Source organism: Salvelinus fontinalis, chromosome 33, assembly GCF_029448725.1.
Source record: "Salvelinus fontinalis isolate EN_2023a chromosome 33, ASM2944872v1, whole genome shotgun sequence".
Lineage (NCBI taxonomy): Eukaryota > Metazoa > Chordata > Actinopteri > Salmoniformes > Salmonidae > Salvelinus > Salvelinus fontinalis.
Window position 1 is genome coordinate 10,811,782 of NC_074697.1, and position 12,368 is coordinate 10,824,149.

Consider the following 12,368-nt stretch of genomic DNA (forward strand, 5'->3'; position numbering starts at 1 on the left):
GAGAAGAGGAGAGGGGAGACGGGAGAAGGGAGAAGAGGAGAAGATGGGAGATGAGGATGGGGGAGACGGGAGAAGAGGAGTGGGGAGAAGAGGAGAGGGGAGATGGGAGGAGAGGGGAGACGGGAGAAGAGGTGAGATGTGAGGAGAGGGGAGACGGGAGAAGAGAAGAGGAGAGGGGAGACGTGAGAAGAGGAGAGGGGAGACGTGAGAAGAGGTGAGATGTGAGGAGAGGGGAGACGGGAGAAGAGAAGAGGAGAGGGGAGACGTGAGAAGAGGAGAGGGGAGACGTGAGAAGAGGAGAGGGGAGACGGGAGAAGAGGAGAGGGGAGACGGGAGAAGAGGAGAGGAGAGGGGAGACATGAGAAGAAGAGAGATGGGAGAAGAGGAGAGGGGAGACATGAGAAGAGGAGAGGGGAGACGTGAGAAGAGGAGAGGGGAGGCGGGAGAAGAGAAGAGGAGAGGGGAGACGTGAGAAGAGGAGAGGTGAGGCGGGAGAAGAGGGGAGACGGGAGAAGAGGAGAGACGGGAGAAGAGGAGAGACGGGAGAAGAGGAGAGACGGGAGAAGAGGAGAGACGGGAGAAGAGGAGAGACGGGAGAAGAGGAGAGACGAAGAGGAGAGGGGAGACGGGAGAAGAGAAGAGGAGAGGGGAGACGTGAATAGAGGAGAGGGGAGACGGGAGAAGAGGGGAGACGGGAGAAGAGGGGAGACGGGAGAAGAGGAGAGACGGGAGACGGGAGAAGCGGAGAGACGGGAGAAGAGGAGAGACGAAGAGGAGAGGGGAGACGGGAGAAGAGAAGAGGAGAGACGTGAGAAGAGGAGAGGGGAGACGGGAGAAGAGGGGAGACGGGAGAAGAGGAGAGACAGGAGAAGAGGAGAGAGAGAGGAGAGGGGAGGGGAGAAGAGGGGAGGGGAGAAGAGGAGATGGGAGGGGAGAAGAGGAGATGGGAGACGGGAGAAGAGGAGAGGGGAGACGGGAGAAGGGAGAAGAGGAGAAGATGGGAGATGAGGATGGGGGAGACAGGAGAAGAGGAGACGGGAGAAGAGGAGTGGGGAGAAGAGGAGAGGAGAGACGGGAGAAGGGAGAAGAGGAGATGGGAGAAGAGGAGGGGAGGAGACGAGAAGAGGAGAGGGGAGACGGGAGAAGAGGGGAGACGGGAGAAGAGGGGAGACGGGAGAAGAGGAGAGGGGAGACGGGAGAAGAGGAGAGGGGAGACAGGAGAAGAGGAGAGGGGAGACGGGAGAAGAGGAGAGACGGGAGGAGAGGGGAGAAGAGGAGGGGAGAAGAGGAGAGAGGAGACGGGAGACGGGAGAAGGGAGAAGAGGGGAGACGGGAGAAGAGGAGGGGAGGAGGGTAGAAGAGGAGAGGGGAGACGGGAGAAGAAGAGACGGGAGAAGAGGAGACGGGAGAAGAGGAGACGGGAGAAGAAGAGACGGGAGAAGAGGAGACGGGAGAAGAAGAGACGGGAGAAGAGGAGAGGGGAGGGGAGAAGAGGAGAGGGGAGGGGAGACGAGGAGATGGGAGACGGGAGAAGAGGAGAGGGGAGACGGGAGAAGGGAGAAGAGGAGAAGATGGGAGATGAGGATGGGGGAGACGGGAGAAGAGGAGTGGGGAGAAGAGGAGAGGGGAGATGGGAGGAGAGGGGAGACGGGAGAAGAGAAGAGGAGAGGGGAGATGTGAGAAGAGGAGAGGGGAGACGAGAGAAGAGGTGAGATGTGAGGAGAGGGGAGACGGGAGAAGAGAAGAGGAGAGGGGAGACGTGAGAAGAGGAGAGGGGAGACGTGAGAAGAGGAGAGGGGAGACGGGAGAAGAGGAGAGGGGAGACGGGAGAAGAGGAGAGGAGAGGGGAGACATGAGAAGAAGAGAGATGGGAGAAGAGGAGAGGGGAGACATGAGAAGAGGAGAGGGGAGACGTGAGAAGAGGAGAGGGGAGGCGGGAGAAGAGAAGAGGAGAGGGGAGACGTGAGAAGAGGAGAGGGGAGGCGGGAGAAGAGGGGAGACGGGAGAAGAGGAGAGACGGGAGAAGAGGAGAGACGGGAGAAGAGGAGAGACGGGAGAAGAGGAGAGACGGGAGAAGAGGAGAGACGAAGAGGAGAGGGGAGACGGGAGAAGAGAAGAGGAGAGGGGAGACGTGAATAGAGGAGAGGGGAGACGGGAGAAGAGGGGAGACGGGAGAAGAGGGGAGACGGGAGAAGAGGAGAGACGGGAGACGGGAGAAGCGGAGAGACGGGAGAAGAGGAGAGACGAAGAGGAGAGGGGAGACGGGAGAAGAGAAGAGGAGAGACGTGAGAAGAGGAGAGGGGAGACGGGAGAAGAGGGGAGACGGGAGAAGAGGAGAGACAGGAGAAGAGGAGAGAGAGAGGAGAGGGGAGGGGAGAAGAGGGGAGGGGAGAAGAGGAGATGGGAGGGGAGAAGAGGAGATGGGAGACGGGAGAAGAGGAGAGGGGAGACGGGAGAAGGGAGAAGAGGAGAAGATGGGAGATGAGGATGGGGGAGACAGGAGAAGAGGAGACGGGAGAAGAGGAGTGGGGAGAAGAGGAGAGGAGAGACGGGAGAAGGGAGAAGAGGAGATGGGAGAAGAGGAGGGGAGGAGACGAGAAGAGGAGAGGGGAGACGGGAGAAGAGGGGAGACGGGAGAAGAGGGGAGACGGGAGAAGAGGAGAGGGGAGACGGGAGAAGAGGAGAGGGGAGACGGGAGAAGAGGAGAGGGGAGACAGGAGAAGAGGAGAGGGGAGACGGGAGAAGAGGAGAGACGGGAGGAGAGGGGAGAAGAGGAGGGGAGAAGAGGAGAGAGGAGACGGGAGACGGGAGAAGGGAGAAGAGGGGAGACGGGAGAAGAGGAGGGGAGGAGGGTAGAAGAGGAGAGGGGAGACGGGAGAAGAAGAGACGGGAGAAGAGGAGACGGGAGAAGAGGAGACGGGAGAAGAGGAGACGGGAGAAGAGGAGACGGGAGAAGAAGAGACGGGAGAAGAGGAGACGGGAGAAGAAGAGACGGGAGAAGAGGAGAGGGGAGGGGAGAAGAGGAGAGGGGAGGGGAGACGAGGAGATGGGAGACGGGAGAAGAGGAGAGGGGAGACGGGAGAAGGGAGAAGAGGAGAAGATGGGAGATGAGGATGGGGGAGACGGGAGAAGAGGAGTGGGGAGAAGAGGAGAGGGGAGATGGGAGGAGAGGGGAGACGGGAGAAGAGAAGAGGAGAGGGGAGATGTGAGAAGAGGAGAGGGGAGACGAGAGAAGAGGTGAGATGTGAGGAGAGGGGAGACGGGAGAAGAGAAGAGGAGAGGGGAGACGTGAGAAGAGGAGAGGGGAGACGTGAGAAGAGGAGAGGGGAGACGGGAGAAGAGGAGAGGGGAGACGGGAGAAGAGGAGAGGAGAGGGGAGACATGAGAAGAAGAGAGATGGGAGAAGAGGAGAGGGGAGACATGAGAAGAGGAGAGGGGAGACGTGAGAAGAGGAGAGGGGAGGCGGGAGAAGAGAAGAGGAGAGGGGAGACGTGAGAAGAGGAGAGGGGAGGCGGGAGAAGAGGAGACGGGAGAAGAGGAGACGGGAGAAGAGGAGACGGGAGAAGAAGAGACGGGAGAAGAGGAGACGGGAGAAGAGGAGACGGGAGAAGAGGAGACGGGAGAAGAGGAGAAGAGGAGGGGAGAAGAGGAGAGGGGAGACGGGAGAAGAAGAAGAGGAGAGGGGAGACGGGAGAATAAGAGAGAGGAGATGGGAGAAGAGGAGAGGGGAGACGGGAGAAGAGGGGAGGAGGGGAGAAGAGGAGGGGAGAAGAAGAGAGAGGAGACAGGAGAAGAAGAGAGAGGAGACGGGAGAGGGGAAAATGAAGAGGGAGTAGGAAATGACTCAATCTGGGAGCACTGTAAAGAGAGCTTATCCTGTAAATGACTAAACATATAGGACAATTGATTATGTATCAGTGAAACACAAGGTTTGACTCATGTTAATCAGTGATTGACACCTCACCTGCTGGAACGGTTTGATCTTCTTGGCAATGGAGGGCGGGACTTCCTGTTCACAGTTCGAGCTCCGTGAGAAGGAGAGCCAGAGATCCGAGTCACTCAGACACAGAGACTGGTACAGGCCTGGGAACGTACTCTACATCAGATGAGTGGAGAAAAGAGGGATGGAATGAAAGGATGAAGGTAAAAAGCTAAAGAGAGTCTCCTTTCACAGTGTGAATGTATGTCTACAAACCTTGAACATGGTAAACTCAGCAAAAAAAGAAACGTCCCCTTTTTCAGGACACTGTCTTTCAAAGATAATTCGTAAAAGTCCAAATAACTTCACAGATCTTCATTGTAAAGGGTTTAAACACTGTTTCCCATGCTTGCTCAATGAACAATAAACAATTAATGAACATGCACCTGTGGAACAGTCGTTAAGACACTAACAGCTCACAGACGGTAGGCAATTAAGGACACAGTTATGAAAACTTAGGACACTAAAGAGGCCTTTCTACTGACTCTGAAAAACGCCCATGGTCCCTGCTCATCTGCGTGAACGTGCGTTAAGCAAGCTGCAAGGAGGCATGAGGACTGCAGATGTGGCCAGGGCAAAAAATTGCAATACTTTCCGTACTGTGAGACGCCTAAGACAGCGCTACAGGGAGACAGGATGGCAACAACAACTGCCCGAGTTAAACCAGGAACCCACAATCCCTCCATCAGTGCTCAGACTGTCCGCAATAGGTTGAGAGGTTGGACTGAGGGCTTGTAGGCCTGTTGTAAGGCAGGTCCTCACCAGACATTACTGGCAACAACGTCGCCTATGGGCACAAACCCACCGTCGCTGGACCAGACAGGACCGGCAAAAAGTGCTCTTCACTGACGAGTCGCAGTTTTGTCTCACCAGGGGTGATGGTCGGATTCGCGTTTATCATCGAAGGACTGAGCGTTACACCGAGGCCTGTATTCTGGAGCGGATCGATTTGGAGGTGGGTTACAGGGAAGACATCCTCCTCCCTCATGTGGCACCCTTCCTGCAGGCTCATCCTGACATGACCCTCCAGCATGACAATGCCACCAGTCATACTGCTCATTCTGTGCGTGATTTCCTGCAAGACAGGAATGTCAGTGTTCTGCCATGGCCAGAGAAGAGCCCGGATCTCAATCCCACTGAGCACGTCTGGGACCTGTTGGATCAGAGGGTGATTGTGTATGTGTGTCATTCAGAGGGTGAAGGGGCAAGACAAAATATGTAAGTGCCTTTGAACGGGGTATGGTAGTAGGTTCCAGACGCAACGGTTTGTGTCAAGAACTGCAACGCTGCTGGGTTTTTCATGGTCAAGTTTCCCGTGTGTATCAATAATGGTCCACCACCCAAAGGACATCCAGCCAACTTGACTCGACTGTAGGAAGCATTGGAGTCAACATGGACCAGCATCCCTGTGGAACGCTTTCGACACCTTCGACACCTTGAGTCCATGCCCCAACGGATTGAGGAAGTTCTGAGGGCAAAGGGGTGTGCAACTCAATATTAGGAAGGTGTTTTGTACACTCAGTGTACGAACCTTGAACATGGCTACAGCTCCAAGTCTCTCTTGATCAATCCAGGAAGGAATCTGCTCCCGCAAAGATTTCTGGGTATCCTGTAGGCGGAAAAGGAAGAGAGGATCGGTTCAACTGTGATAAGAGAGATGAGGTGAATGAGACACACACACACTGCTGTTGTACGTACCGCCTTTCTCACCATATCCCCTACTACGAGGCCAGTGAAGGCATCCCACTCCTGTAGTGGAAGCAGAGAGACAACAGCATTATGATGAAAAGGAGATGATGTCAGGTGGACAGGACTTCCTGACTGAAGAGGAAACGCCTATGTGTGATAATGATCATGTTTATGAATGGTTATAACAACTTACATTCTCTTGGAAGAGGTCTGGGTGCATCCCTCTGACAAAGTGCATGGCAAACATCAGCTGGTCAGCCTGCAGAGGAAGAACAGAGAGAGAGAGGGAGGGAGGGGGAGAGAAAGAAGAGTCAGAGAGAGAGAAATACGAGTCAGAGAGAGAGAGAGAGAGAGAGAGAGAGGGAGGGAGCGAGAGAGAGAAGAGTCAGAGAGAGGGAGAGAAATAAGAGTCAGAGAGAGGGAGGGAGGGAGTCAGAGAGAGGGAGATAAATAAGAGTCAGAGAGAGAGAGAGGGGAGGGAAAGAGAGAGCGAGAGAGAAGAGTCAGAGAGAGAGAGAAAGGGGAGGGAAAGAAAGAGCGAGAGAGAAGAGTCAGAGAGAGAGAGAGGGGAGGAAAAGAGAGAGCGAGAGAGAAGAGTCGGAGAGAGAGAGGGGAGGGAAAGAGAGAGTGAGACAGAAGAGTCAGAGAGAGAGAGGGAAAGAGAGAGATAGAGAGAGAGAGAGGGGAGGGAAAGAGAGAGAGAGAGAGAAGAGTCAGAGAGAGAGAGAGGGGAGGGAAAGAGAGAGAGAGAGAGAGAGAGAGAGAGAGAGAGAGAGAGAGAGAGAGAGAGAGAGAGAAGAGTCAGAGAGAGAGAGAGAGAGAGAGAGAGAGAGAGAGGGAAAGAGAGAGAGAGAGAGAGAGAGAGAGAAGAGTCTGCACAACAACACCCCCCCAACTAGACCCAGACAACAACACCCCCTCAACTAGACCCAGACAACAACACCCCCCCAACTAGACCCAGACAACAACACCCCCCCAACTAGACCCAGACAACAACATCCCCCAACTAGACCCAGACAACATCCCCCAACTAGACCCAGACAACAACCCCCCCCCCCCCCCCCCCCAACTAGACCCAGACAACAACCCCCCCCCCAACTAGACCCAGACAACAACACCCCCCCCCCCCCCCCAACTAGACCCAGACAACAACACCCCCCCAACTAGACCCAGACAACAACACCCCCTCAACTAGACCCAGACAACAACACCCCCCCCCCTCAACTAGACCCAGACAACAACACCCCCTCAACTAGACCCAGACAACAACACCCCCCCAACTAGACCCAGACAACAACACCCCCCCAACTAGACCCAGACAACAACACCCCCCCAACTAGACCCAGACAACAACACCCCCCCAACTAGACCCAGACAACAACACCCCCCCAACTAGACCCAGACAACAACACCCCCCCAACTAGACCCAGACAACAACACCCCCCCAACTAGACCCAGACAACAACACCCCCCCAACTAGACCCAGACAACAACATCCCCCAACTAGACCCAGACAACATCCCCCAACTAGACCCAGACAACAACCCCCCCCCCCCCAACTAGACCCAGACAACAACCCCCCCCCCCCAACTAGACCCAGACAACAACACCCCCCCCCCCCCCCAACTAGACCCAGACAACAACACCCCCCCCAACTAGACCCAGACAACAACACCCCCCCAACTAGACCCAGACAACAACACCCCCCCAACTAGACCCAGACAACAACACCCCCTCAACTAGACCCAGACAACAACACCCCCCCCCTTAACTAGACCCAGACAACAACACCCCCTCAACTAGACTCAGACAACAACACCCCCCCAACTAGACCCAGACAACAACATCCCCCAACTAGACCCAGACAACAACCCCCCCCCCCCAACTAGACCCAGACAACAACCCCCCCCCCCAACTAGACCCAGACAACAACACCCCCCCCCCCCCCCCCCAACTAGACCCAGACAACAACACCCCCCCAACTAGACCCAGACAACAACACCCCCCCAACTAGACCCAGACAACAACACCCCCCCAACTAGACCCAGACAACAACACCCCCTTAACTAGACCCAGACAACAACACCCCCTCAGCTAGACCCAGACAACAACACCCCCCCAACTAGACCCAGACAACAACACCACCCAACTAGACCCAGACAACAACACCCCCCCAACTAGACCCAGACAACAACACCCCCCCAACTAGACCCAGACAACAACACCCCCCCAACTAGACCCAGACAACAACACCCCCCCCAACTAGACCCAGACAACAACACCCCCCCCAACTAGACCCAGACAACAACACCCCCCCAACTAGACCCAGACAACAACACCCCCCCAACTAGACCCAGACAACAACACCCCCCCAACTAGACCCAGACAACAACATCCCCCAACTAGACCCAGACAACATCCCCCAACTAGACCCAGACAACAACACCCCCCCCCCCCCCAACTAGACCCAGACAACAACACCCCCCCCCCCAACTAGACCCAGACAACAACACCCCCCCAACTAGACCCAGACAACAACAACCCCCCAACTAGACTCAGACAACAACACCCCCCCAACTAGACCTGGAGAGCTGGAGGGTGAAAGAGACGTGTCTGCACTCTGGACTGTGGTGAGACAACTTCAACAGGAGAAAGAGCAGGGGCAGAAGGAGGAGGCCCAGCGGCAGGAGAAGGTGAGAAAGATGATGTGTGACAGAGAACAACCCATGAGAGAGCTGGCCACCCCCGCATAGAAACCAGCAGAACAGCCCACAGGCCCAAATGACCTGAGAGCACAGCAGGACAGGGTGGCCACAGCACTCAAGGGAGTGATTGAAAAAACTTCTTCCACTTTCCCCAACTCATGAGTAGTTATTTTCACCCTGCTACCACCGAAAATACTTCCACCCTGCCACCATACAGTAAGTTAATGTAAACATTTCCTGTGACTGTGCCTCAAAACCTAACATCTACCCACCACTCCACCCTGGACAGCCTTTTATTACCAGGTCCACACCTATATAAGGCAGCAGTGCCCACCTTCGACCAGGACCCTAAAAGGACATCGCCCTAAACCGCAGTCCCAACACCTCACACAGGAGCAACAGATCAACAGACACCCCGCCCAGACCAGCGATACACTCTGCTATGGCCCCTCCTGCCCACCACATGCCCACCACTCCCTCAAAGAAGGCCTCAACATGAAAGTAAAAATACGCCCAGGCCATGAGCAGGAAAACAGGCCCAAACCCCACTCTTACACTGGCCCAAGCCAATGGCATGTTCCAGATGCTCAGCAGGCTCTGCTCACACTTACTGGCCTGGGGCCAAACCACACGACTAACAACATTGGACACTTTATGGAACACAAAGCCTTCACTACCTCATCCTGGAATATCCAAGGCCTGAAGTCATCTGTCTTTGGCCTAAAGAGCAGGAACCTGGACTTCATCAAATACATTAGAAAAACATAATCCTACAAGAAACATGGTATATAGGAGACAGACCTGCCCTCTAGGTTACAGAGAGCTGGAAGTCCCATCCACCAAACTACCAGGTGTGAAACAGGGAAGGGACTCAGGGGGTATGCAAATGTGGTATAGAGCAGACCGAACCCACTCTATTAAATGAATTCCTTTTGAATTTCCTAATTGAATGATCTCAACAGAGAATAATGTCCTCATGTGTGCTAGCTACTGTATTTCCCCCAGTAAAATCCCTATACTTAATGAAGACAGCTTCTCCATCCTGGAGGGGGAGATCAATCATTTCCAGGGACATATACTAGTCTGTGGCGATCTAAATGCCAGAACTGGACAAGAACATGACACCCTCAGCACACAGGGGGACAAACACCTGTGACAGCATTCCCTCCCCCGTATGGCCCCTAAACCAACTAACAGAACATCATTTTCAAAAACGGGTCACAACTCTTGTAGATCGGTCGCACGCTGGGTCTGTATACAGTCAATGGTAGGCTTCGAGGGAACTCCTTCGGTAGGGTACACCTGTACATTACCGGTCAAAAGTTTTAAAGGTTTTACAACACCTACTCATTCAAGGATTTATTTTTTATTTTTACTATTTTCTACATTGTAGAATAATAACACATATGGAATCACTTAGTAAGCCAAAAAGTGTTAAACAAATCAAAATATATTTTATATTTGAGATTCTTCAAATAGCCACCCTTTGCCTTGATGAGAGCTTTGCACACTCTTGGCATTCTCTCAACCAACTTCACCTGGAATGCTTTCCAAACAGTCTTGAAGGAGTTCCCACATATGCTGAGCACTTGTTGGCTGCTTTTCCTTCATTCTGCGGTCCGACTCATCCCAAACTATCTCAATTAGGTTGACGTCGGGGGTTTGTGGAGGCCAGGTCATCTGATGCAGCACTCCATCTTGGTAAAATAGCCCTTAGGTGTGTTGGGTCATTGTAAAACAAATGATAGTCCCACTAAGCCCAAACCAGATGGGATGGCGTATTGCTGCAGAATGCTGTGGTAGCCATGCTGGTTAGGTGTGCGTTGAATTCTAAATAAATCACAGACATCACCCCCACACCATAACACCTCCTCTTCCATGCTTTATGGTTGGAAATACACATTTACATTTAAGTCATTTAGCAGACGCTCTTATCCAGAGCGACTTACAAATTGGTGCATTCACCTTATGATATCCAGTGGAACAACCACTTTACAATAGTGCATCTAAATCTTTTAAGGGGGGGAGGGGGGTTAGAAGGATTACTTTATCCTATCCTAGGTATTCCTTAAAGAGGTGGGGTTTCAGGTGTCTCCGGAAGGTGGTGATTGACTCCGCTGTCCTGGCGTCGTGAGGAAGTTTGTTCCACCATTGGGGTGCCAGAGCAGCGAACAGTTTTGACTGGGCTGAGCGGGAACTGTACTTCATGTCAACCATACACATGTTGAGATCATCCATTCACCTACACCGCGTCTCACAAAGACACAGCGGTTGGAGCAACAACAAAAAAAATCGGCATTAAAGGACACATTTCCACCGGTCTAATGTCCATTGCTCGTGTTTCTTGACCCTAGCAAGTCTCTTCTTCTTATTGGTGTCCTTTGGTAGTGGTTTCTTTGCAGCAATTCGGCCATGAATGTCTGATTCACTCAGTCTCCTCTGAACAGTTGATGTTGAGATGTATCTGTTACTTGAACTCTGAAGCATTTATTTGGGCTGCAATTTCTGAGGCTGGTAACTCCAATGAACGTATCCTCTGCATTAGAGGTAACTCTGGGTCTTCCTTTCCTGTGGCGGTCCTCATGAGAGCCAGTTTCATCATGGCGCTTGATGGTTATTGCGACTGCACTTGAATAAACTTTCAAAGTTTTTGAAATGTTCCATATTGACTGACCTTCATGTCTTAAAGTAATGATGGACTGTCGTTTGTCTTTTCTTATTTGAGCTGTTCTTGCCATAATATGGACTTGGTACCTCATGAAGTTGGTTGAGAAAATGCCAAGAGTGTGCAAAGCTGTCATCAAGGCAAAGGGTGGCTATTTGAAGAATCTCAAATATAAAATACATTTGTATTTATTTAAAACTTTTTTGGTTACTACATGATTACATGTGTTATTTCATAGTTTTGATGTCTTCACTATTATTCTACAATGTAGAAAATAGTAAAAATAAAGAAAGAATCCTTGAATGAGTAGGTGTTGTAAAACTTTTGACCGGTAGTGTAGCTCATCCCTGGGCAGTAGTACTGTAGACTACTTTATCACCGACCTCAACCTAGATTCTGTCAGAGCATTCACAGTCAGCCCACTGACACCCCTATCAGATCACAGAAAAATCTCTATCTAATTCAACGGAGCAATAATAAACAACGAGGCATCGAAGCCGAACAAACTGCATACTACCCCCTAACCCTAACCCCAACCCCTAACCCCAACCCCTAATTCTAAACCTAACCCCTAACCCTATAGATCAGTGGTCACCAACCAACCTTTTCTGAGTCAAGATCACTTTCTGAGTCAAAATGCAACCTGAGATCTACCACTCTGATTTTTTATTAACATAACTTAAAAAACGTAAGCCTATGCAAAATTAACCAATTAAAAATAGTTCTGTAGCAATGAGGTTTGTGCAGTAAGCTTTAGGCCCAATACTTATATCACCACATATTGGCTTTGCTTGAATTTACCTGCCAATGCATTGTTGTTCGGGACATTTAAAAATATATATATTTAAAAATTTGAGCTAGACTGTATGATCACACCTGTAATAGATCCGTTGTTGTATTACTTGTGAGGCACAGCTGAGTGAGCATTCATTTAAATAATTAGCTTTTTATCTTATCTGGGCTGATGGTGCCTCCATCTGATGGTCAGTCTCAGCGGAGGGAGAGAGCAGCAGACTGAGGGTCAGTCTCAGCAGAGGGAGAGAGCAGCAGACTGAGGGTCAGTATCAGCGGTGGGAGAGAGCAGCAGACTGAGGGTCAGTCTCAGCGGAGGGAGAGAGCAGCAGACTGAGGGTCAGTCTCAGCGGAGGGAGAGAGCAGCAGACTGAGGGTCAGTCTCAGCAGAGGGAGAGAGCAGCAGACTGAGGGTCAGTATCAGCGGTGGGAGAGAGCAGCAGACTGAGGGTCAGTCTCAGCGGAGGGAGAGAGCAGCAGACTGAGGGTCAGTCTCAGCAGAGGGAGAGAGCAGCAGACTGAGGGTCAGTCTCAGCGG

At 52.3% G+C, this 12,368-nt stretch overlaps 1 protein-coding gene across 1 annotated transcript in view; it reads right to left on the minus strand.

Moving 5' to 3' along the window:
• The window catches only part of LOC129832535 (cytoplasmic dynein 2 heavy chain 1-like), a 166,436-nt gene that overhangs the window by 4,583 nt on the left and 149,485 nt on the right, over positions 1-12,368 (minus strand). Inside the window, exons 74-77 of the mRNA XM_055896654.1 lie at positions 5,862-5,927; positions 5,678-5,728; positions 5,511-5,588; positions 3,965-4,096 (exon numbers count right to left, since the gene is read on the minus strand). Of these exons, the coding sequence (XP_055752629.1) occupies positions 3,965-4,096; positions 5,511-5,588; positions 5,678-5,728; positions 5,862-5,927 (327 nt within the window). The remainder of the gene's footprint in view (positions 1-3,964; positions 4,097-5,510; positions 5,589-5,677; positions 5,729-5,861; positions 5,928-12,368) is intronic.